The sequence below is a fragment of the Prionailurus bengalensis genome, chromosome A1, assembly GCF_016509475.1.
Source record: "Prionailurus bengalensis isolate Pbe53 chromosome A1, Fcat_Pben_1.1_paternal_pri, whole genome shotgun sequence".
In the NCBI taxonomy this organism is placed as follows: Eukaryota; Metazoa; Chordata; class Mammalia; order Carnivora; family Felidae; genus Prionailurus; species Prionailurus bengalensis.
Window position 1 is genome coordinate 172704903 of NC_057343.1, and position 25652 is coordinate 172730554.

The following is a 25652-nucleotide window of genomic DNA, read 5'->3' on the forward strand; positions in this document are numbered from 1 at the left end:
TGTGCTCTCTCTCTCTCTCTGCCCCTCCTCTACACATGCACACACTCCCTCTCCCTCTCAAAATAAATAAACTTTAAAAAAAACCTAAAAAATTATAGATTTGACAAAGGCACTTAACTCATTGCATTAGCATATAGTATGTAGGTTTTATTTTTGACCAATATATTATTTTGATCAAAATTAAGTAATCTTTTGAAAATCAAATGCCCGAAGTAAAATCTTACTTTTGAAATGAGGAGAAGTAATAAATATGGTAGACACGTAATACACCAGTAGAAAGTGTGTGTGTTTAATAAATCAGAAAGCAAAAGCGAAAAGAGAAAAGGGAGATTGAGAAATTCAGTTGGGAGATGAAAGGGGAAATGGGAGAGCAGGCGAAAGTTAAAGAATAATGAAATCCTGGGTGGCTAATTAATTGCATTCACTCCCTAAGCCATTTCTCATCTGGAGCTTGAGTGGGAAAATCTGGCCGTCCTTCAGGTATCAGTCCTATCGGCAAGAATGCAGTTGTAAAGGGGATTGAACTCCTTCTGTACATTCTAAAAAGGCTTGGGATCTGAATTTCATGCCAGATTACTGTTCTTATGTTGGACTTACCATAAGCATACCCTGTACATACAGATTAAGCTGACGCTCTAGCCACAGCTGTGAGGCTAAGGCAAACACAGTCAACTCTATCGTATGCAAAGGCAAAGAACCTGTCATTCCAAAAAGAATCTATGAAGGGAGTGTCCTGGAACTAAACAAAAGAAACTGTAGGCAAAACCCTGAGGAAAACACCGCAACTCTGAGAATCCTCGTATCTTACAGTTATTTTGCTAGGATATTATTATAAACTGTATTCCTCAATCTAGGTGAATGAAGACACCATTATTTACTAACAAAAGATGGAGTCGATGATCAAAGAAGTCTGTCAAGGTCACATATTTCTGACTGCTTGGATTTCTCCATGATGTAGGGAGCTATCTCTATAGACAAAGTGAGCTGATGAAAGCTGCTCATTGTATTTCTCAAATGCTGGTCCGTGAACATAATTGGAGATAGGAAAAACTGACGCGGAAACAGCGTCTTAACAGAGAACAAGGCTGATCTTTCATGGAAACAATCCATGTAATATATTGAGAGAAAGTCTTTCTGCTGGGGATTGCTGCTGGGAAAATTGATGCAGAGGACCATGACAACTCTTCATACATATGCAATCACTGACTTCTGAAGCCCTGCGCCTCTAAATGCTATAAACCCTCTTTCCAGGGCCACAGTTCAGTGCACCACGGTAATGAACACAGCACATTAAACATGAATATCATCTACTTTATTTCACAGGTCCCTCTGAGTAAGTCCATTATATCATGCCATTTTAAAAAGCACGTGGAATTTTCCCTGGGCTGCCGAGAACGCAGATCACAGACTGAGAGTTCACCATGCCAGCAGGAGCATTTCCTTCAAATGAGAGAGGCAGGTCCTGATGTTTCTATTCCACTGGCATCTTTCAGGTATTCTTTCTCGCAGACTATTTCGATCAAACGTATTAACTATCAAAGGAAAGAGATTCTTAACCTTGCCAACAGGAAAAAGCATTTTTGTGACAGCACACAGTAGTATGTTCTTTCGGTTAACTGACTGACCTTTTTATTGGTGAAGGTGCAGTGATTTGAGTTGTTCCTTCATTTTCTCCATTTTCCATGTTTCCTGTTACTCGATTGACGCTGTTTGATCCTAGGAGCAAAGAGGGGGAAGGAAAGATGGAAGAAAAGAGACAGTGGTGAGAAAAACAAAAGGAGACAAGAAGTTATTTTAAACTCCAACTTCAGGGACATCGTGGCACATTTTATTGATAAATTATAATTATAAATAAATAATGAATCACCCAGTAAAGCTTAGGTACCATTTTATGACATGTACTGAGCCTTTAATACATAATCGTGTCCAAGAGGGTCTAGGATATGACACCACTTTAAAATGGCCCTTTTGAAACTTTAAGAGTTAACTAAGTCCCCACTTCATGGATATTTAGACTACTAAAATAGGATTCTAAGATATTTAGCACTATACACTGGTATGTAAGACCTGATAACCACGTTGTGAAGAAATTACTGTTTTTTGGCATGCCATGATAGTCCCTATTCTAAATCAGACCAAAAATATTTCAACTTATAATGTAAATGGCAAAAAAAAAGGGTAATATAGATGTGATTTCTATCACTCACATGGGGAAAAAAAAAAGTTTTCAAATGTGTTTTTTTATGCAAACATCCCTAAAAGCCTAAAACTGACTGTTTAAAAGCTACTATTCCACATATTTGCATACAGGCTAGATGCACCAGCAGAGGGAGCCCCCGGCAGACACAATGTTGGAAATCATGATTCAAATAAAGGTAAGTGAAGTGTCTAGGCCCATGGAGGAAGTCTGGATCCCATTCTCAGAAGGGAGGCTGTTAAGTGTGCAGGGGAAGTGACACATGGGCACTGATGATGACGACTCCTCTCAAGTGGCATGCACCTCACTCTGGGAAGTGCAGGAAAAACCAGCAAGGGGACCCCCAAAGTCCTTGTTCAATTAACTCTAGGTGACATGCAGGTTGTTTTCTTCAAAGTGGCATCTTGCAGAAGTATGTCCAGAGTTCAAGTCCTCTGATCCTAATAGTAATCACCACTAACCACTGATAGTTTTTGAGCCATGAAGTGAGGTTGTAATACTATTAAGAGCTAATATTTATTGAGCACTTACTATGTATCAGTTGCTATCCCAAGCACTTCATGTCTATTTACTCATATAATCTTCAAAATAATCCTAAAAGGTTAATATTATCCCCATTTTTAAAGATAAGAAAAATGGGCCTTTCCCAAGGTCCTACAGCTCATGAGTGGTGGGACCAGCTTTGCAAACCAGCAGTCTGGTGCCAGACGTTAGCTCTAAACCACCTTACATAGGTTTCCATGTGCCACCTGCACCCCACCCTCAAACAGTTCAAAATTAAGGGTCTGCTGGGAGAGACACACTCTTTAGAGCACTTGGAGGCACATTTGACTACTCATCAGGAAAAATAAACAGTAATGAATACACCTTGGACAGAGAAAACAGTGGTTTCAATTAAGAGCTCCAAAAACGATCACTATAAGGAATTTGACATGGATTCAATATCTGAATTTTGTTCCTATTTTGGAATTCTGAAATGGAAAGGTAAGACTGAAGATATATTAAAAACATTAGAGGTAAGTTCATGTCGGAGCAACATTCAGAATCCAGGCATTAGAAAGTTAGTCTGGAGCCTACAGAAAATTTCACCAGATATGACGAGTGGGACAAAAACCAGTTCCCCTGAATCACCCCATGTGCTATCAGACATCGGCACTAGCTGGTCATTGTCTATTTTGCCATGACCATTAATAAAAATTCCAAGGGCAGACTCCCTAAGTTGCAGGCACAGATCTGAGATGGAGCTGCTTCTCAAATGTGAACTCCATGTGGTGTGGCCCTGAGACAGTGGCAGGAAGGATTGATTCATTTGTGCTCTAGACAGTGGGTGTGCACCAACATTAATATTTTTATTGTTCCTAATAAACTTTTAAAAAATGTGGTATTGTTTCAGCAGCTATTACGAATTTATAACATAAATGAAGGGACCTTCACGTACCTAGGGCTGTATCCCAGGCTGTGGCGGGGGAGGGGGGGGAAGACAGAACACAGCAGAGAGCCCAATACCCAGTGTTAATAACACGAATGGAAGCAGCACCAAGTAAAGGTGAACATCATGTGAACCCAAGTCCTGTGTGACTAGCCTAAGAATAAACCCAGGTTTGCTCCACTTCTCATCTCTTTAGACTGAGCACTGCAGGTGCCCCTACCTGAATCTTCTAAAAAATTAATAAACAGGTAGATAAATAAATCCAGGAATATTTTCAAATAGCTAAATTTTAAATGATGTATGTGTACATACTTTCTAAACAAACCAATATCTGGTTATCTACACTATCCAAATAATTTTTGAGATGAACACAAGATGGATGTTTTTCCAAAAGAATTTCAGGCAGGGCACCTGAGTGGCTCAGTCAGTTAAGCATCTGACTTCAGCTCAGGTCATGATCTCGCGTTTTGTGAGTTCGAGCCCAACATCGGGGTTGCTGCTGTCAGCACAGAGCCTGCTATGGACCCTCTGTTCCCCCCTCTCTATGCCTCTCACCTGCTCATTCTCTCTCTCTCTCTCTCTCTCTCTCTCTCTCTCTCTCTCTCTCTCTCTCTCAGTCTGATTTTGGCTCAGGTCATGATCTGTGAGTTCGAGCCCCGCGTCGGGCTCTGTGCTGACAGCTCAGAGCCTGGAGCCTGCTTCGCATTCTGTGTCTCCCTCTCTCTCTGCCCCTCCCCCGCTCATGCTCTGTCTCTCTCTCTTTCTCTCTCTCTCTCTCTCTCTCTCTCTGTCAAAAATAAAACATTAAAAAAAATTTTTAAAGAATTTCAGGGAAAAAATCACATACGTGCTGTCTCTCAGACATTCAGAAACAGTTTAGCAAGACTTCTTCAAAATAAATTATGTGACTGTCAGGACTATTTTGCTAACAGTCACAGGACTCTCATATACACAGCATAAATAAATAAGGTATTGGCAGTAATACGATATAATTCATGGTTCTTTTATATTCAAAACAGTGACTACTAACTAAAAACGTGTAGATATATATTCCCTTTCTCTTTAATAATAGGGTCTTAAAAGTCTCATGAGGAAAACAGACTACAGGCTACTTACAGACTACACACAAATGCTACTTACAAGCACTAACTTACCGGGAGCACTTCTGAAGTATCCCCTCATATAACATTCATATGCTAACTATAAATTACTCTTTTCTATTTGTGGATGTAGCATTCTTTAAAAAGCCCTAATTAGGCAATAATTATTAGCTTTCTTTATGTTGCTAAAGATGCACTTAAAAGTAATAACTATACTTTTAGAACACTGTATTTTAACTAATTAGGTCAAATTAGTGATATGTTGTCACACTACGATTTGAGGAGAAAGCTAGGCAATTCAGTAAAGCTAGGTTGTGTTGGATTACTGAAATCTGCAAAGGTGAGAAAGGTTACACGTTATTGAGATTTACTGACTTTCCATGTTGCTGACATGCACTACTATTTTCCTTTCCCAAGCTTCTTCCCCCCTTATCAAACCACCTTTCAGAATCATCCCATCTACATTAGCTCAGATGCTTGCACTACAGAGAAGAGGTGAGCTGACAGACCCATCACACTAAAAGGCTAGTGTTTTGGGGCGCCTGGGTGGCGCAGTCGGTTAAGCGTCCGACTTCAGCCAGGTCACGATCTCGCGGTCCGTGAGTTCGAGCCCCGCGTTGGGCTCTGGGCTGATGGCTCAGAGCCTGGAGCCTGTTTCAGATTCTGTGTCTCTCTCTGCCCCTCCCCCGTTCATGCTCTGTCTCTCTCTGTCCCAAAAATAAATAAACGTTGAAAAAAAAAAATTTTTTTTTAAATAAAAGGCTAGTGTTTTCATGTATTATTGGCCACGCAATAGTTCTATCTCATTAAATTTTTTTAATGTTTGTTTGTTTGTTTGTTTTGTTTGTTTGTTTGTTTAGAGAGAGGGGCAGAGAGAAAGGGAGAGAGAGGTAATTCCAAGCAGGCTCCGGGCTCTCAGCGCAGAGCCTGACTCAGGGTAATGCAGGGCACACAAACTCATGAACCTAAAATCATGACCTAAGCTGAAATCACAAGTCAGATGCTTAACCAACTGATCCACCCAGGCACCCCAACAGTTCCATTTTAAAGAGGAAAAAGGAAAGCCAAATATTAACTAAAATACTTAATTGATCACAACGGAATTTTAGGCAGTGTCCTAGGAGATATTTTCAGGTTGGAACAAATCTTTTTCTCCCACTCCTTTTTCACTGTGTTATAATGGACCACACACACACACACACACACACGCACACACACACACACATATATGTGAAATATGAACAGTTTAACAAAGTATTATATAATGAATGTTTAACCACTATCCACTTTAAGAAATAAAACATTGAGGGCAATTTTCCTACACTGCATAAATCACTCCATTTGGAGCAATTCTTTCTTTTAGATAAAGCCAAACAGTTGTTTACCATCCAAAATATCTAGAAACATGAATTATGTATATATTTCATAAAATATATTTTTAAATTATTGTTAAATTATTAATAAAAGTTAATAAGGCATCAAAATCTTAATAAAACGAAGGATGCATCACTGTACTGCTTCATGACTGTTAACACAGTGCTTTACACATGGTGGGGTATCAGTGAAGGTCTACTATAAAGGATGTATTCGCTTCTATTTTTTCCACCAGAAGGGAAAATTCAGGATAATGATGCTATTTTGTAGAAGTGTCAAAACTAAGTTCAAAAAAACCTGTATGTGAAGTGCAACACAAGGGACGTGTAGCCATATCCCACAGGACTAGGCTACTTTTTAGAGTTCTGAAAGCTACCTTCTGCCATAACTCACTATTCTTTTAAATGATGACTACAGACGATCTATAAGAGATCAGTTATTGGCATATGGTTATTAAGGTGCCTCGTAAATCTGTATTTTATTTTTTTAATGTTTATTTTATTTTTGAGAGAGAGAGAGAGAGACAGGATGCGAGTGGGTTAGGGGCAGAGAGAGAGGGAGACACAGAATCTGAAGTAGGCTCCAGGCTCCGAGCTGTCAGCACAGACCCTGACGTGGGGCTCGAACTCACAAGCTGTGAGATCATGACCTGAGCCGAAGTAGGACGCTCAACTGAGCCACCCAGGGGCCCCTATATTTTATTCTTAATGTAAATGCTAGCAAGACCATTTACACAGTTAGAGGCATCCAATTCATTATATATATTGTTCACATTAAAAAAACAATGGGCTTTGGGGTGCCTGCGTGGCTCACTTGGCTGGGTGTCTGACTCCTAATTTCAGCTCAAGTCATGATCCCAGGGTTGTGGGATTGAGCCCCACCCTCAGTGTGGAGCCTGCTTAAGATTTTCTCTCTGCTCCTCTCCCCAACTTGTGTTCTCTCTAAAATTAAAAATTTTGGGGGCGCCTGGGTGGCGCAGTCGGTTAAGCGTCCGACTTCAGCCAGGTCACGATCTCGCACTCCGTGAGTTCGAGCCCCGCGTCGGGCTCTGGGCTGATGGCTCAGAGCCTGGAGCCTGTTTCCAATTCTGTGTCTCCCTCTCTCTCTGCCCCTCCCCCATTCATGCTCTGTCTCTCTCTGTCCCAAAAATAAATAAACGTTGAAAAAAAAAAAATTAAAAAAAAAATAAAATTAAAAATTTTTTTTTAAAAAAGGACAATGGGCTTTATTTCAGGAGGCTAGTCACATTTGGTAAAGTAAGCTAATCAGGGGATTGCTATAGTTTCTTAAGGACCCAAATCTAGCTCCTGTCATCATTTTTGTCTCTGGACTGTTAGTCACTATAGGTTAATATGGGTCCACACAGTTCTCTACAGTTTACACAACACTGCAATGCCAGTGTCCAATGCTTTATGGTACCTTCCTTGTTCGTTTTTTAACATGTTATATGTGAACGTTTCAAGCTTGTGTGCATCAGACCATGACCAGGCTTTTGTGTGGTTTGGCTCTGTTCACGTTTGAGTGCCCTCGTCTTAAATGACCCTTGCCTTCAATTCAGGAAGAGTGGCTGTCAGAAACAAAATCAACTTTCCCAGGATCTATTTAGCTACTTGATCTGGGGAAAATTCTTAAAAGTCATTCCTGTGATGTCAAAATTTGGTGATGGATATGCACGGATTTTCAGTTACAAAAACACTTTGCATTTTAATAGTATTAGGAATCTCACAAAATTTGTAGCTCAATTTGACACCTATCAACCTAAATTAAACTTTTGATGTCATTTAAATGTTGCCAATGCTTTTAATTTACAGAGTAGGCATGAGGATAAATGTGTGACATTAAGTGAAAAAAGATTTTTCTAAGCAAGTGACAATGCCTTATTCTGTTATATGAGGGGAAGGACAAATAGCCAATTACTAAAGCAGGATTTCAATATATAAATGATTTCATTTTAAGAACACTCAAATATGGGGGCGCCTGGGTGGCGCAGTCGGTTAAGCGTCCGACTTCAGCCAGGTCACAATCTCGCGGTCCGTGAGTTCGAGCCCCGCGTCAGGCTCTGGGCTGATGGCTCAGAGCCTGGAGCCTGTTTCCGATTCTGTGTCTCCCTCTCTCTGCCCCTCCCCCGTTCATGCTCTGTCTCTCTCTGTCCCAAAAATAAATAAAAACGTTGAAAAAAAAATTAAAAAAAAAAGAACACTCAAATATGATAAATTTGTAAACTTTTAGGTTAAATTTTATCCAATTTATTCACATTTTCTTATCTAAATTAAAAGATAAAAAACCTGTATCCGATGCTTAAGACAATCAGGGCAGATTACAACTGTTCCCAATGCAACAGATTATGTATTAGGTTCCAGTAAAACTCATCTGATTTCATATTGCCTAACCCCACGATTTATCATAAGAAATGTGATATTCATGAATTAAGAATGAGCTTTTAATTGGAGATACAGTTTAATGTTATAGTTGTTACAGTGACAGTACAAAGTCACTATGCCTTGGTTTCACCAACTTTAGACTGAGTACTATGGAAAAAATGGCAGAAAGCATAGAAAGTTAGCAAAATAAGACATTTTTTCTAACACCACAAATTATGGTCAAACAGGAGAATTTGGCAAAACAGCCACTCATTAAATTAGGCAAAACAAAACTGAATCTTGAAACACAAAATTTGGAAAATAGAAGTGTTTCATCATCTAGTGGCTAATTCTTTAAAGTTCAAATGCCTGACATCAGCCCATTCATCCCAAACAGGCAGCCAGATTCCTGCTTTTTAAAGAGTTTCTTCATTCAAAAAGCCCAAGGGTGGTATTTAAGCAGTTACTGCTTTAGCAAAAACATAGAGACTTTTAAGACACTGATTTTGCTACATGTCAACTGCAAGATCAAACAAGGCATTCTGCTAAAAAGCTGAAGGCTAAATTATAAAGAATTGGGTGTGGAGGAGAAAGATGCTAGGAAAATATGTCTACACATGAAAGATCGTTTCTCTGGTTGGTCTGCTTCCAATTTCTCCTTCCCTGACCCAGTACTCTCCTGGATCCCTCTGCTTTCCTCATCACCAAAATGATCAACTTCGGAGTGTGAGCTTGGTGGAAATGAAGGCATTGCATCCTCTGCTCCTTTGGCGGAGCTACCAAAGTACACACTGAGAGAGACACAGTGTGTCACAGACATCCTTCCTCGTGGGTCAGAAAGGCAGGTTCAAAAACAAGAAAGGCACTTCTGAACCTGTGAAGTCATCTGCTCGGTCCCTGAGGTCTTCGGAGTAGAATGAAAGCGTTCTAGCTAAAGAACTTGTGATCTACACCTGTGCATGCTGGAGGGGCTGTGAGACATGGTAGCAGCAGAAGGGTGCCATCTTTCCTTTCAGCACCCATGGGCTCAATGACAACACCTATCTGTGACTGGCTGGCTGGAATTAAGAAGTGGCAAATCTCTTAAATACCAAGTTTTCTTCTTGTGATAGGAGGACACAATTCAAGGGAAGAAGACTGAGTAAACGCTCACATCCAATCCTGGCAGTACTCTTGCATTCCCCCCAACCCCTTCAAGGGGACCACACAATTTAGAGCAACACACAGTAAACCTTTTCCAAGTCATCTTTTTTTTTAAATTTTTAATATTTATTTATTTGAGAGAGAGAGAGCGCATGCGTGCACATGATGGTGGGGAGGGGGCAGAAAAAGAGAGGGAAACAGAATCTGAAGCAGGCTCCAGGCTCTGAGATGTCAGCACAGAGCCCGACACGGGGGTTGAACTCGAAAACCACAAGATCATGACCAGAGCTTAACCAACTGAGCCACCCAGGTGCCCCTCCAAGTCATTTTCTGTCAATTTATCTCACCTGGTGCAGCAGGTGGACCATTCCATCTCTCAAATTGGTTCTGCTTCACAGGAATATGCTAGATCCCTGCTTTAGAGGTTTTTATTTGATGCAAGTATAATAGAATATAAAATATATACGAAGTACATATCATTATATGTAAGAACCGCTTTAAAAAGGCTTCTTTAGCTAAGGTAAAATTGAGAAAATTCATATTTTTTTCTGCCTCATAGTTTGAGCTCAGATCTAGGAGGTCTTAACTTGGAGTTCTTTGAGCTTTTTACCCAGTACAAAAGAATCTGAAAAACTACTGTCCCCTAGTGAATGCTTCTAAGGTGATATCAAACATTTTTTATCAAAAGTTTTATAGTTCCAACTTTTTATGGTGACAAATGGTAACTAGATTTATCATGGGGATCATTTAGTAATGTATAAAAATACCAAATCACTGTGATGTACCCCTGAAACTAATAGGATAGTCTATGTCAAGTACATTTGATTTAAAAAAAAAAAGTTGAAACAATACCGAAGTACGTCATTTGCAGGATACAGAAAATATTGACACTTTAAAATGGAATTGTGTCACAACTCTTTTCAATGTATCCAATGCAAGAAAATACCATAGAAATTGGATACCCACAGTCACCCATTTTAAAACTACATGAAATGAGTTTCCATTTGGAAATTTCATGGCATTCTTTATTCTCCTTGTATTTGCATTTCAATTCCACCTCCTCCCAAAAATTTATCCCAAAGTAATACATGTTGTACCACTTGAAAGTTTTATTCACGTCTCAGTGACAAAAAATAGAAATAAATTTAAGTTTTATAAAGCTCTAGGTGTTAAAAATTTCTTCTGAACTAAGCCATTACAATTATTAATAGATTATTAGTATACCAAAATAATGTTGAAAAACAATTAAGAGTAAAAAGTAAACTTTTGTTGGAAAGTAATTCTTAATGAGATAAACAAGGTAGTTTTGTTTTCCCAACAAGGACATAGATCATATGCCTTCATGACTATTATTTTGTGCTGGAATAAAACAGGTCGGCAATAATCCCATTCCTGTTTTTATCTGGATAGATTTCAATGCTGAGAAATCTTGTTCACATAAATAAGTAGAGTTGTACGTAAAGAAATTAAGAGTTATGTGTCTAGTAGTGATACATACCTAAAATTATTTCAAATCCTCTATCAGGTGACAAATCAATTGGGTCTTCCTCCAATTTTGTCCAAAGTAAAAATGAGGAAATGACTTAGCAAAGGAAGTCATTAATAATTAAGGCCATTTAGTTTCCAAACACCAGCTCAGGAGGTTTTTAACATTTAAGGACAAAACAGTGTAATGGATTCTGGATGAGGAAAAGGTCTGCCTTTCTTTCGGACAATGGGAAATGGTCCGCTGGTAAAGGGCAGGCTGGAGAGAAGAGCCAGCAAAGCAAGTGCACTACGGCAGGCAGATTCCCGTCAGGAAAGAGAATCTGAAAGGCGACTGAATCAAAACCGTCTGTGCTCACACAACCCTCAAGAAAGTCCTCCTGGGGCACCTGGGTGGCTCAGCCAGTTGGGTGGCCAGCTCCTGATTTCAGCTCATGTATTGATCTCAGGGTTTGTGACATCAAGCCCCGCATCTGACTCTGTGCTGACAGCATGGAGAGCCTGCTTAGGTTTCTCTCTGTCTCACTCTGTTCCTCCCCTGCTTGCAGGGGTGTGTGTGTGCTCCACCTGCCTCTCTCAAAAATGAATAAATACCCTTAAAAAAATAAAAAATAAAAATAAAAAATAAAATCTTCCTGTACTCTCTTCACCACCAGGAGCTGCATACCTCAGCGTGAAATCTACTGCCCTAATCTAGCCAGCCTTCAAAATCCACTTCCTTCACAATAACATCATACATTTTACCCTCAGCTGTAAGCAAATTATCCTAGTGGGCACTTAAACTTTTTCAGAGTTCCACTCTGTGACACTTGACACATCCGGCCCACATGTAAGTACATCTTTTACCTCCCTAGCCTGACAAAATGGCTAAGTCTACAAGAGTGGAAGTCCATTTATGTCTCAGCTCTGCCAGTTTACCCATGGTGTGATCTTGGACAAGTTAGTAAATCCCTCTGGGCCTCAGGTTTCTCAACAATAGAGGTATCACCAAACTACTTATATAGTGGATATGAAGATTAGATAATTTTTAAAAAAGTGCTTGGGATGCCTGGCTAGTTCAGTTGGTGGAGCATGAGACTCTTGATCTCTGGGGTCATGAGTTCAGGTTCCACATTGGGCATGGAGTCTCAAGATGAAAAATTTAAATAATAATAATAATAATAATAATAATAATAATAATAAAGATGAAACAAAGAGAAAGTACTCAACACAGTGCTTGGCTTTGAATAAGTGTGACATAACTGCTTTATTATTTTTATATGACTAAGTTCCCCCTAAATCAGGGGCCAGGTTTTACTCCTTTCTCTATGCTCCACAGAAAAGAGCCTCCACTGAATGTTTTTTCCAACACCTAACCAAGCAATTCAATTCTCAGAGGACAATGACTGGGTGGCCTGCAATTTAACTCAATTCTCATGCTATCAACCTGGAGATAATGTCAGGCCCCACATGTTAAGGGCTGAATCCCTCCAGATTGCCTCCTCGTCAGATTAATTTGCTAGAGGGGTTCTCAGAACTCAGAGAAACAGTTTACTTACGAGATCACCAGTTCATTATAAAAACTCAAAAATGGCCAAATGGAAGACATGCACAAGACAAAGTATGAGAAAGGGGCTCTGAGCAACACTCACTGCATCTCCACGAATTCACCAACCCCTCAGAATCCCATCCTTTGGGGTTTTATGGAGACTTTAGTACAGAGGCACAATTGATGAAGTTGTTGGCTATCAATGATTGAACTCAATCTCCAACACCTCTTTCCTCTCCAGAGGTCAGGGGCTGGGGCTGAAAATCCCAACTCCTTAATTATGGCTGGCTCCCCTTGTACCCAGCCCCCATCCTTAGGGACTTTCCAAAGGTGACCTCACCAGTATGTTCAAAAGGGCTTGCTATGAATAACAAAAGATGTTCCTTCACCTCTACTGCTCTTATCATATAGGAAATTCCAATGGTTTTAGGAGCTCTGTGCCAGAAATGGGAATAAACACCAAATACATATTTCTTACTATAAATCACAGTATCACAGGTCTTATGTCAAAGAGGTGCTCAATAAATTCTTGATGAAGGAAAAGGGAATGGGAAACTAAGTATCATTTATGGTAACTCACTAGAGCTATGATATTTAATACACCATAGGCCTTTAGTTTTGCTTGCTTTTCTAATTTGGGTAGCTATGCGTGGAATGCTAAACTTAACTCATGGGAAGAGTGGAAATATTAACATTTTAGAGAAAATCTAACCAGACTTGCCATATATTAAATCTTTTACAGAATGAAAATAAACATCAGCTTCAAGGCAGAATAAAAAAGGGTGCCAACTAAGGAAAAGAGCCATGAACATACACCTGACTATATGATCTACGTGATGTGCCTTGCACTTAAGGCTGTTACTGCCTCTTCCCCTCTTTGCTGGGCAAAATGTCCCAAAGAACTTAGAAGCAGACTGACTTGCTGCTTCTTTATAAATTAGCAGGATGTGGGGCGCCTGGGTGGCGCAGTCAGTTAAGCGTCCAACTTCAGCCAGGTCACGATCTCGCAGTCCATGAGTTCGAGCCCCACGTCAGGCTCTGGGCTGATGGCTCAGAGCCTGGAGCCTGTTTCCGATTCTGTGTCTCCCTCTCTCTCGGCCCCTCCCCCATTCATGCTCTGTCTCTCTCTGTCCCAAAAAAATAAATAAAATAAACGTTGAAAAAATAAATAAATAAATTAGCAGGATGTACTGTCTTCTCAAGAATATCTGTGGAAACAAGTAGATTTAAAGAAGTAAGGAAATCATGCAATAGTAGGAAAAACCAGGGATGTATATTTTCAAACAATTCAAGGAGTTTCACCTTCTTTATTTTCCATTTACTTTCCAAATATATGCTCTAAGATACCAAACACGTAGATTCAAACACTGCTTTTACAATCTGTGTGACCTTGAGTAAGTAATTATTGTTTCTGAGCTTCGGTTTCCTCGTGAGTAAAATGAGAATATCACCCACGTTCCTCATGGGATTACCAAAGAAGTAACATTATCCACTGTTAAGGTGCAAGGAAACCAGACCAAATTAGGGATTCAACTTAAAGGACACTGCAGGACCTCACAGAGTGGAATTCATGGCTCCTGTGTCCTATCCCCATTCTCCTCTCAAAGCTGCACGGTCCTTTGGTGTTTCTCAGTGACTCTATTCTTTCTCTGCAAACCCACTTCTTTGTTCATGGGTGTGCCTGGCACCTGGGCTGTAACAGTAGCCCCAAAAGTGGTGGCTCTCCACAGCTGACTCATCTTCTGGGCTCTGATTCCAGCTTCGCAGAAGAAGGAAACCGGGTGGTTTCCTCAGGTGCCCCATTCTCACCCCTGGAGAGAGGGGAGGGGCAAGACCATTGTTACAGAGGGATTTCCTGTCACCCCTCAGGACACTTGGTTCCAAGATCCACATAGCGCATTGTTCAAAGTGCCAAACAGGACACCTGCTCCAGGAAAGGTGGTTCCTTTTTGCCTGCCTCCCCTGCTTTCCCTACACCAACCAAAATAATCCTGAACTCCAGGAACTAATGCCAACCATTTTTCACACTGATACCAATAAGTAAGAAGAGCAGATTACAGAAATCAATCCCAGATTTCTCAAAGTCTGAAGAAGATGCTGACAGAGAAATCACTGCGAATTCTGAATCTGGTAGTAAAACAAAGCTGTGAAATCCTCAGATGTTGTCTGCGTAAGAAATCTATCTCAAAACCATCTTAAAACCTTGAACCTCCATCTGTGTAGAAAGATGGGTGAAAAAGCAGAAAAATTTACCTAAATGGTTTGTAAAGTCAAGGCAGAGCCTTAGGAGCTGTGACCACAAACAACTGCGAAGGTGGAACCAATTCACACTAACTTCTACAAGAAGAAGTAGGTTCACTAAAGGACTAGTCTTTGGTTATATTCTCTCGGAAGACAAAGGCAGAGACAAAGCCATGCAAAAACCTGTCCAGAAAGGCCTCTATTTGTACCTAGTAAGGTAACACTTTTTTTTCTTTTCAAATATTTATTTAAATTCTAGTTAGCTCACATACAGTGCAATATTGGCTTCAAGAATACAATTCAGTGATTCATCACTTACACAAAACACCCAGTGCCCATCATAGCAAGTGCCCCCTTTAATACCTAGCACTTACCTAGCCCATCCCCCACCCTCTTCCCTTCATCAACTCTCAGTTTATTCTCTATCTTTGAGTCTCTTATGGTTTGTTTTCCTCTCTCCCTTTTTGACTTCCTCCCATATATTCATCTGTTTTGTTTTTTAAATTCCACAAATGAGTGAAATCATATATTTATCTTTCTCTAACTTATATCACTTAGCATAATACACTCTAGCTCCATCCACGTTATTGCAGGTGGTAAGATTCCATTCTTTTTGATGGCTGAGTAATATTCCTGTGTGTGTGTGTGTGTGTGTGTGTGTGTGTGGTGTGTCTACACACACACACACACACACACACACACCACATCTTCTTCATCCACTCATCAGTCAATGGACATTTGGACTCTCTCCATAGTTGGCTATGGTTGACAATGCTGCCATAAATATCAGGGTGCATGTATTCCTTTGAATCTATATTTTTGCATCCTTTGTGTAAAAACCTAGTAGTGCAATTGCTGGATCATAGGGTAGTTCTATTTTTAACTTTCTGAGAAACCTCCATACTGTTCTCCAGAATGGCTGCACCAGTTTATATTCCCACCAACAGAAGATAGCACTAATTTCTAACCATGAGTTAACCAAAGAGGTAAAATCCAGATTCATCTGGTGAATTCAGACTAAAAGAACATCTTAAAAAGCTGTATTAATGAATTGCTTATTGCAATTAATTTCATTCAGGAATATGAATTTCATTTGAACTTAAGTTTTATAATTTTTTTTAATGTTTATTTTATTTTTGACAGAAAGAGAGAGACAGAGCATGAGCGGGGGAGGGGCAGAGAGAGAAGGAGACACAGAATCTGAAGCAGGCTCCAGGCTCTGAGCTGTGAGCACAGAGCCCAACATGGGGCTCGAACTCACAGACCACGAGATCATGACCTGAGCTGAAGTCAGATGCTCAAATGACTGAGCCACCCAGACACCCCTGAACTTAAGTTTTAAAGAACCAGCTATACTTCTGTATATAAAAGTATACAAAAACATTGTATATTTCCAAGGAGAAAAATGTATTTTGTGATCTGGTAAGATATCTTCCACATCTTATAGGTTTCTGAAATAATGATTAAATTTAAAAACTACTCTAAAAAAGCTTTCCAAAATCTTTTGTCATATTTGGTCCTTTTAACACTATGACAGAGAAGCCAGAGAGAAGAAAGAATTTTAGGAAGAGGGATCTTTAGTGATTTTGTACCAGTTCCTTTATTTTATAGATAATGAGATGAAAGATCAGAATATGGAATGATGGTTGTAGGTCACAGCCAAGTTAGACCAGGAATTCAAATTTACTCAAATTGGATACACTACACCTTTTTTTTTCCCCTCCCACTGTACCACATGACTTCCCAATGCAGCTGTTTCAATAATCAGTTAAGAGATAATCTAAGACTCAGCAGGAATTCTTCCAGTCCAGGTGAAAAAGAAGCAGGAATCACAGATCTGGATCATTATCTCAGTAGATTGATCAGCTAATTCTTATTTGTTACCTTGAAGAATGAATGTCACAATCACACACTCTCTAAAACAAAGTTAACACTGTTAAATTTTCAAGAAATCATCTCCAAAACGAGCCACATAACACTCCTGGTCAGAATGCCTTGTTCTAATTCCCTTGTATGAGAATTGATACTAATTTCTTCCCTTCCTGTCTTCTGCTGACCCTCACAGGATAAGCAAACACTCCACGATTCCCATCAGGTGCGCAGGAAGGTGCCACAGTCTTCTTCCAGACATTCCTCAGAGTGCCTAGTGATTCTCATCCAGATACCTCCAGGTTCCAGAACATGCAACACTCAGAAATCACTTCACCTCTTTGGGCCCGCAAAGTGACTGTCTTACACCTCATCTCATCCAACGACTCCAGGCCCTCCTATGAGCTCTCCTCCTCTGAAACCAAGTATGCTCTCACTTAATGACCTACTCTATTCTATTAAAATGTACAGATATGAATGTGTCTTATGGTCCTTGCCTTAAAGATTTGGGTTGTATCTGTTACAACACAGTAGAAAGTCCTAACATTTGAATTTTGTATGATCAGTCTTGTACTGTTTTGTTACTTTTCCCATAAATTATGATGCATGTTTCCTAGCATAGGAATCAGTGTCTTCCTCTAAGCTTTTCAAAACTCTATTAGAAACGTGAATGTGCAAATGTGTTTATTCAAAAATAAATTTAAAACAAATAATAAAAACAAAAAAAAAACCAGCAACAAAAACCTTTTAAAATACATTTCTGATTGCCACAGCCAAGTTGGGCTTCTGCTGATGTCATGTCTCACACAATGTGCTAATCAAAGGAAGTACTTAATAAATGATTATTACTTTCTTGACATTACTATTTCTCAGCAGCCCAGAGCTATATACTGTATCAATGAACTTGCACTTCACTATGTTAAAGCATTTCTCCATCTGTCCTGCTCTGGGGTGCACCCACGTCAGCTCACCAATAGATGCTGGTCAGCTACCCATGTGTTAATCTTATGCTGCAGGGGCCAGAGCTGTGCAGCACCCACCATCCCCTGGTGTTGGCCAACTGACCTACTAAGAACAAAGTGCTTGTGCTGGGAGTCATGGAGTGTTGAATCCAATTTAGTGATGCTCACAGGGGATGCTGGAGCAACCCGCAGTGAACTCCAGGGACAGGTGGGTTCATACCAGCTGTCAATCAGAGGTTCCAAAGAGGCAGCCCTCGTGTCACATCTGGCTCTCAGAAGGTTCCAATTTAGCACACAAAAGACTATCTTTAAAATGAAATTGCCACTATTCAAAATTCTGGAAAGTTTACATAAATATCCACATATTATGCTTCCCTTAAAACACTGGAAGTTTGGCAACTCTGGGTCCACTCCCCTGCACAGAAACAAGTGGCTTGGCCTGAGCAGTAGCTGTCTGCTTGCAGACTAGCACAAACCAACCTCGTTCAAAAGTCATTTTCATCACCCCCAGGCATTGTGTTTGCAGCGTTTCCCACAGATGCTGAGTGAGAATGCCAAAATGTCACCGGATCTTGCTTTTCAGTCGTCTGAAGGCTACACTGCAACTATTTATTTCTCTGTTCGTCAGTGTGGTGCCGTTAAGAACCTAAAATGCCGTATCAGACAATCGCAGCACTGTTTATCCATTGCAAATGGATATGTTTCTTCACCCAGTACTTTTCTTACAGCTAATTATGAGTTATAGCCAGATATTGTCTGTACTGCCTACCTATAGCTGATTCTCTTCTGACAGGAACCCACCTATGTGGGTTGCCAAGACCTTGTCAGAGAAAGGGCTGTACAAATATGCACTTTTCCTTCCTGACCTCTCTCCTCCTGCTTTACCCCCAAGCTCCCTCTGAGGCCATGCAGATCTGCAGGAATGCTCTGGCTCCCTGCCCTGGCGCTGAGCTCCTGGGGTGGAGCAGCAGGCAGGCTGGGTGCAGGGCTCTTGACTCCGGAATGCACTTCCTCATAGAGGTGCCAAGGCCTAATCTTGGCGGATTCTAAACACAATGGCTTTTTAGCTACCAGGGCATTTATTATTTGTGACTGAGAGGTGGGAAAAAAAAAAGTGTTTTAAATCTCCAGACAACCAAGATGCAAGTTAAGAGGAGAAATCACTGAGTTTGTCTGAGGTATTTTAACTTAAATAAAAGAATGTCTTCTATAGTAACGAATCATGCACCATCAATTAATGTTATAAACTAACAAAAAATGAAAGCCTCCTACCACAATTAGTTTTTTTTATTATTATTATATGTAAGTGTTAAATGAGGTGAGAATCTATGCCAATAACTCCTGAAACTATAGTTCTAAAATTTTGTTTTAGGGAGAATATCAGCAGAATTTAATCTATGAAAATTAATAGCTGGCCTGTTTAGAGTAGAAAGAGAAAATCTATCTTTTATTTAAACCATAACTCCAGGCATGCCTGGCTGGCTCAGTCAGTAGAGCATCTGGCTCTTGATTTCAGAATCATGAGTTCAAGCCCCAGGTTGGATGTAGATATCGCTCAAATAAATAAAACTTTTAAATAAATAAATAAACCATAACTCCTTTTTGTCAAATACAGTACAATCTAATCAATCTCTTCTACATCTCAAAATCAGTTTTCTGTTGATCAAAATTTAACGGTCAAAATTTGTAAATGAAAATTTAAGTAACTGTGGCGTCGTAATTTAGTAAAGTAATATTTTTGTTCCCCTTTGGTCAGTAAAAAGTAATTTAAAAAAAGACAAGACCTATTGTTCCTTTCCGGCCCAGCCACCCATGAATGGGCCTCAGGAATAGGGAGCTTCCGAGGGAAAGGGTGCTCTGAGCAAGCTGGGGGTGTGGGAAGAAAAAGTAACAGGCTGGAGAAACTGCCTGCGATGGTGGGGAAGGGGACAGAGGCCAGAGGGCTACAGCGACCTGACCTAGTGACCTGCAGGCACTCTCTGAAGCATCCCCTCCCCCAGGCAGCAGAAACTTCACCACGGAGGACTGCCAGTGAGGTCTCTGCGCAGGCTTGACCCTAAGCACAGCAGGCTCTCAGGCACGCCAAGCCAAAGACCCCTCCCTCTCACACACACATCCCAGCCCAGCTTCACACAGAACTGCCCACCTTCTTGGGGCCTGGCTGGAACAAGGAGCACAGCAGTGACTAATGTAGATGAAGACAAGAGGACCCTCTTCAAATATTCTGCTCCAAGTCTGAATCCCACCATGACCTGAGAAGTAGGGCATGGCTGAGACTGGGTCACCACCAACTGGGTTCAGCTGAGGCTCCCAGTAAAGTACATTTGAATTAGAGGAAAGAGAAAATGGAAGATTTGAGAAAGCAAAAAAAACATTAATCTCTGCCTCCACCACATTCTCCCTATATGTGTGACAGCAACTGTGACACCTCACCATAGGCATTTGCGAAGTGATCCTTCCCTACCCAAGACAGTCACACAGTCAAAGGGAGGGTCCATCTCTGGATCCCATAACACATCGCAGTTTTGTGGAATCCAGACTTGAAAAGTCAGACTAAAAGTAATTCAAAATCAAAGTGAAATGTGTACACAGCAAAGTCTGACTTAGTTTCTAAACACAGCATTGTTTAATCCTTTTTATGTTAAAAATGATGAAAATGAACCATTGTTTAAAATACATGTAATAAATTAGCATGGATGTTTAAAGCTATCACTCCATGGAGATTCACTTTAGTTATATTTATATTCTTCAAAATTTCAAACAGCTTAAACCATCTAAGAACTAAAGATTGGTTGAATAAATTATATGTCTATCCATCTGTGTAACAGAAAATTATATAGATGCTAAAATGGTGCTAAGAACATTTAGAAACTTATTAAAACATATCCGTGACATATTATTAAATAAGAAAAGCAGATTGTAAGAGACTACTATATTGCTTTTGCAGAAAAGATATACAAACAACTAGAAAGCTACGTAATAAGTGTTAACTATCAGGAGAATGGAACTGAATATGAAAGATTTTTTTTCTTTTGGAAGGAAAGGTTCTAAGTTTCTTAACTTTTCTAAAACAAATGTGTATGCATGTATGTATTTTTAAGCAATCTCTACACCCAACGTGGGGCTTGAACTCAGGACCCTGAGATCAAGAGTCACATGCTCCACCAATTGAACCAGGCAGGCATTTATAATAATAAATGCATAATGTGGTGCATTTTAAAAAGGTCTCCCAGATGCTGAGAGGCTGTCCTTGAAAAGCCTGGGTGGTACATTAACCACACCCTTATCCCCTACCAAGAAGAGAGTGTGTTTTAATACAACACAAGATGAATGAGGGATGTGAAAGTCCAAAATCATCCCCAGGGGTTGTTCTCTGCATACGCCAAGAGAAAAACAAAAATAAAACCAAAAACCTTTGTCCCTAAATTAATCAGCTTCAGTATTTGGGCTTCCAAGGAGAGCCACACACCCACACATATACAAAAAGTGTCACAGAGGCAACTATCTTTGTAAGAGGATATGAGAAGAAAAGGAGCAAGGGAGCAGGTTTGTAAACAAAGCATGTATGATTCCCACGTCTTGAGTAGAATGCAATGGTAATTTGAAGCAAGACATGCTTTTGATAGTCTCAGTTGGTCTCACTCATTTCATGAGGCACAGCAATTCAGAAACAGCATAGGATTTGAAAGTTTGCTAATTGTACCACGTTGTATTTGATCCAAATGGAATTTTAGACTGCTCATAACAAAGATAAATAGAAATTATTAAGACAAAAATATTAAATATTACAGGTAAAATTTTTATCCTAAGTTACCTATTTTTTATATAATCTTGGACAAATTTGTCCTTTTAACTCTTACTTTCCTCATCACCCAAACAGGGAAAACGATAATACTTCTGTGGCAAAGTAACCTATTGCAAAGTTAATTCAAGTCTTATTTTGCCACTGCAGAACCAACAGAAAGAATTTAATTTCCTCCCAGCTCAGTGATGGGGGGAACCTACACTCAGATTTAATTGGGCTTCGAAAGAGTAAGTCAGGTGACACTCTCACACAGGGAGCAGTAGAGCAGAACACTTTCCTCAGAGGCTTGACATAAGGATTAAACGAAACAACAGATGTCACAATGCTATGTCAATTGTCATGCAATGCTCAGATAGAAATTACTGTTATTAAAAATTCCCCTCACTTGCCACAATATGGTAAAAACAAAAACCAGGAGATCTAGGCTCTTATTCCAGCCCCACACTTCTCTAGATGCTGGAACTATGTCTTCCTCATCTGTAAAATGGGAACATACTCTGTGCCTTGCCCTACCTCACAAGGCTATGGTGAGACTCAAGTGAAACAGTATGAGAAAAGTCCATGGAGCATGTTAGACAAGGGGGACCTGTAGGTAAGACATAAACCAAACTCAGTAACGTCACTTTACAAAATAATTCTGTGAGTTCTGAGCATTGAACATGGATTAAAGCTGATTAGGTGGTTTTATTACAGAAGTAGTCTTCATTTAAAACAAAAATTTGAATAACCCAGCTGTCCATCAAAAACAGAATGGATAAAGAGAATGTCATAACAGAATACTCACAGCAAGAAAAATGAATGCACTTTAGTATACATACAGCACTGATAGAAGCAAGACACAAACAATGTATGCCATGGTCATTCATATAAATTATGTTAAAAATAGGCAAAAATAAACTTGTTTGTTTGGGGAAGTCTGCACAGTATTAAAATTCTAACAAAAATTAAGGAAATAACTATCATAAAGTTAGATGGGGATTTTCTCTGGTTGGGAAGGGAGATGGTGAAGATATAAATAATGAGGCTAATAGGAAGGACTTTGGGATCACAGGCTATGTTAAATTTTGTGTGTGTATGTGCAAGTGTACATACATATGCATGTATGTACATTGTAAACACTTGTCTATACACATATTTCACAATAAAAAACCAACAATAAAAATCCAACTGAATTCTGTATAGTTTAATTTATATCAATACTATTACTTTTTTTAAAGGACGTTTGGTAAGAGTTTCAGTTCCAATCTCAGATACATCAGACTAAGAAATTACTCAATTACTTATAGTAACTTACTATATATAAAACTTACTATTTTTAATTTGACCCTGAAGTTACTTATAGTAACTTCTAATTGCTTCAACAGTTTCAGGGTCAAATTAAAAATCCTACTTAACAATAAATGAAACTACATGGCCATAGTCACCACCTGAGCTTATCTTGGACCACCACCCTAAAAGGAAATGCAAGGTTATATCAGTGACTCACCAGCTGGCTGTGTTTGTGCTATTCTCTTTGGGTAAGTCTTGCTTCGACTTCGTGCCACATTCTGATCTGGCCGAGGAAGTTGAATAGAAAGGTCTCGACTCATTTGCAACGCTGTCCTGCCACTTGGAAATGCAACATTTTGGTTAACACAGATAAAACCGCACAGTCACAAAATTAAACCACGGCTCATTCACAATATCTACACAGTATGCAGAGAAGAAAAACAACACAGAGTCACAGAGGCCCTAAGTATATAAGGGTTTTCAATTGATTCTCATTGCAATATTAACCAAGGCAGTAATATTAAATTCTAATATGAGAGTCTTAGGTTAGATAGAAGGACAATCTTTCAGAGGCAGAAATTTATTAAAGAGGTTAGGTTTAGATTTAAGTAGAATGAGCTAGAAATAGAGGATACTGATGGTCTTCCAGCTCTACAACTAAATAATAAATTACGTTGGGCTAAATTATACAATAGCAACGATTCTACATGAATCAACATGTCACTAGGTTGTACTTACACAGCAAGTTGTAAAGCATGCCCCACAGGATGGCTTGGTATGATTTTACCCTGAACCCTGCTGTGGCACAACCATTTATTAATGCTCACCTCACCTGTGCCAGATAGAGTGCCGAGAAAGATTTAAAGTAAGCCAAAAGCCCACGCAAAGTGCTGCCTCCTTAAAGAGTCTGAGGATGCAAGGTGAGCTTTCCCTGGGAATGGACTAACCTTCACATAATTTTCCTGAGGATTGGTGTGATTTTGTTTGCTGGATTTCAGTGAACATTCATCTTACTGAAAAATTAGTCCACAGCTGCTGAATTTGAGCCAGTGAATGACTCTGACTTTCACACAAGAAAATATCATTTAGGTACAGGAAAAATGAATTTTTGTATGTCTAGTTTGATTCATCACAAAAAGAGCCCACGTATGGGAGGAAAAAGGCCATTTCATGGCCCCAAATCTTATTCCTCCTACATTTACAGGATAAATGGGATAAAGAGATGAGACTTATACAAGCAAAATTCACCTCCTACACACTTCTGTGAAAGTTCCCCCTTCTTACTACCCCATCTACCTTTATTAGAAATAAAAAGATGCTTGAAACACTCATCAAAGTGGCTCCCGTCAGGCTAGCTAGGGACACCACTTGATATGAGCTATACCATGGCAGGCTCCATCTGTGTGTGCCTCGTGTTCAAGAGTTGATGGGAACCAGCATAGAGAATGGGAGAAAACCTGTGACAGGTTTTCTTTTACTTGAAATTTAACCTTTTTTTTAAAGGTAGTACATAAGACAGCACAAACAGCAACATCTCACTCCTAAAAGGCTAAAAAACAAAATTCCATATAAAGAGCAGAATTCCATTGTTATAAATGATTTGAAGCATAAAGATAAGAGCTACTTACAACAGACTCTGTTATCAGAAAGACTTGGAATACTGTATACTTCATTGCAGAGGAAAAAAAAATTTGCCCTGAAAATACAACCCAGCATATGGACCCACTGTGGCATTTTATAATGAGATTTTACTTTACCATTCAATTTTCCCTCATGGCTTCTCTCTCAGGAATAAAGGATAATGAGAAAATCATATTACAAGATTAATAAAACTAAGGTCCAGAAACATAAACTGATCTGCCACAGCCTACACAGGACTTAGAATGAGCTTTCTGACCTCCAGCTGGTTGTTGTGACATGGCCTGGTGGCCTGGGAGAAAGGGAAGAACACTGAACCATTTGGTATGATGTTACAAGCCCAGTTTGTTTAAATTAAAAAAAAATGTTTTTTTAATGTTTATTTATTTTTGAGAGAGAGCGAGCACATGAGCAAATGAGCAGGGAAGGGGAAGATAAAGAGGGAGACACAGAATTTGAAGCAGGCTCCAGGCTCTGAGCTGTGAGCACAGAGGCTGATGTGGGGCTCAAACCAATGAGCTGAGATGTTGACCCAAGCCAAAGTCGGATGCTTAACCAACTGAGCCACCCAGGTGCTCCACCAGCCCAGTTTAAAACACAGCTCTGCTATAACTGTGTGGTCTTCAGCAGATTCTTTTTAAAATCTCTTGGAGCCTCATTTTCCTCATTTAAAATATGTATTTTTTTTTATGTTTATTTATTTTTTTTTTTAATTTTTTTTTTCAACGTTTATTTTTGGGACAGAGAGAGACAGAGCATGAACGGGGAAGGGGCAGAGAGAGAGGGAGACACAGAATCGGAAACAGGCTCCAGGCTCCGAGCCATCAGCCCAGAGCCTGACGCGGGGCTCGAACTCACGGACCGCGAGATCGTGACCTGGCTGAAGTCGGACGCTTAACCGACTGCGCCACCCAGGCGCCCCTATGTTTATTTATTTTTGAGAGAGAGAGACAGAGCAAAAGCAGGGGAGGGGCAGAGAGAGAGAGAGGGAGACACAGAATCCAAAGCAGGCTCCAGGCTCTGAGCTGTCAGCACAGGGCCTGATGTGGGGCTTGAACCCATGAACCGCGAGATCATGACTCTGAGCCAAAGTCGGATGCTTAACGGACTGAGCCACCCAGGCACCCCCCACACACACGAAAAAAATTAAAATATATTTCTAGTTGAGGCGCCTGGGTGGCTCAGTAGATTGAGAGTCCAACTCATGACTATAATAAAATTATATCATAATTTTATATACACACACACACAC

General features: G+C 39.9%; 1 protein-coding gene across 4 annotated transcripts in view; it reads right to left on the reverse strand.

Moving 5' to 3' along the window:
• EPB41L4A (erythrocyte membrane protein band 4.1 like 4A) overlaps positions 1-25652 on the reverse strand; it is a 262232-nt gene that overhangs the window by 47499 nt on the left and 189081 nt on the right. For all 4 annotated transcript variants that reach the window (XM_043595359.1, XM_043595348.1, XM_043595339.1 and 1 more), the window contains exons 13-14: positions 22980-23101; positions 1626-1716 (exon numbers count right to left, since the gene is read on the reverse strand). In XM_043595359.1, coding sequence (XP_043451294.1) covers positions 1626-1716; positions 22980-23101 — 213 coding nt within the window. The remainder of the gene's footprint in view (positions 1-1625; positions 1717-22979; positions 23102-25652) is intronic.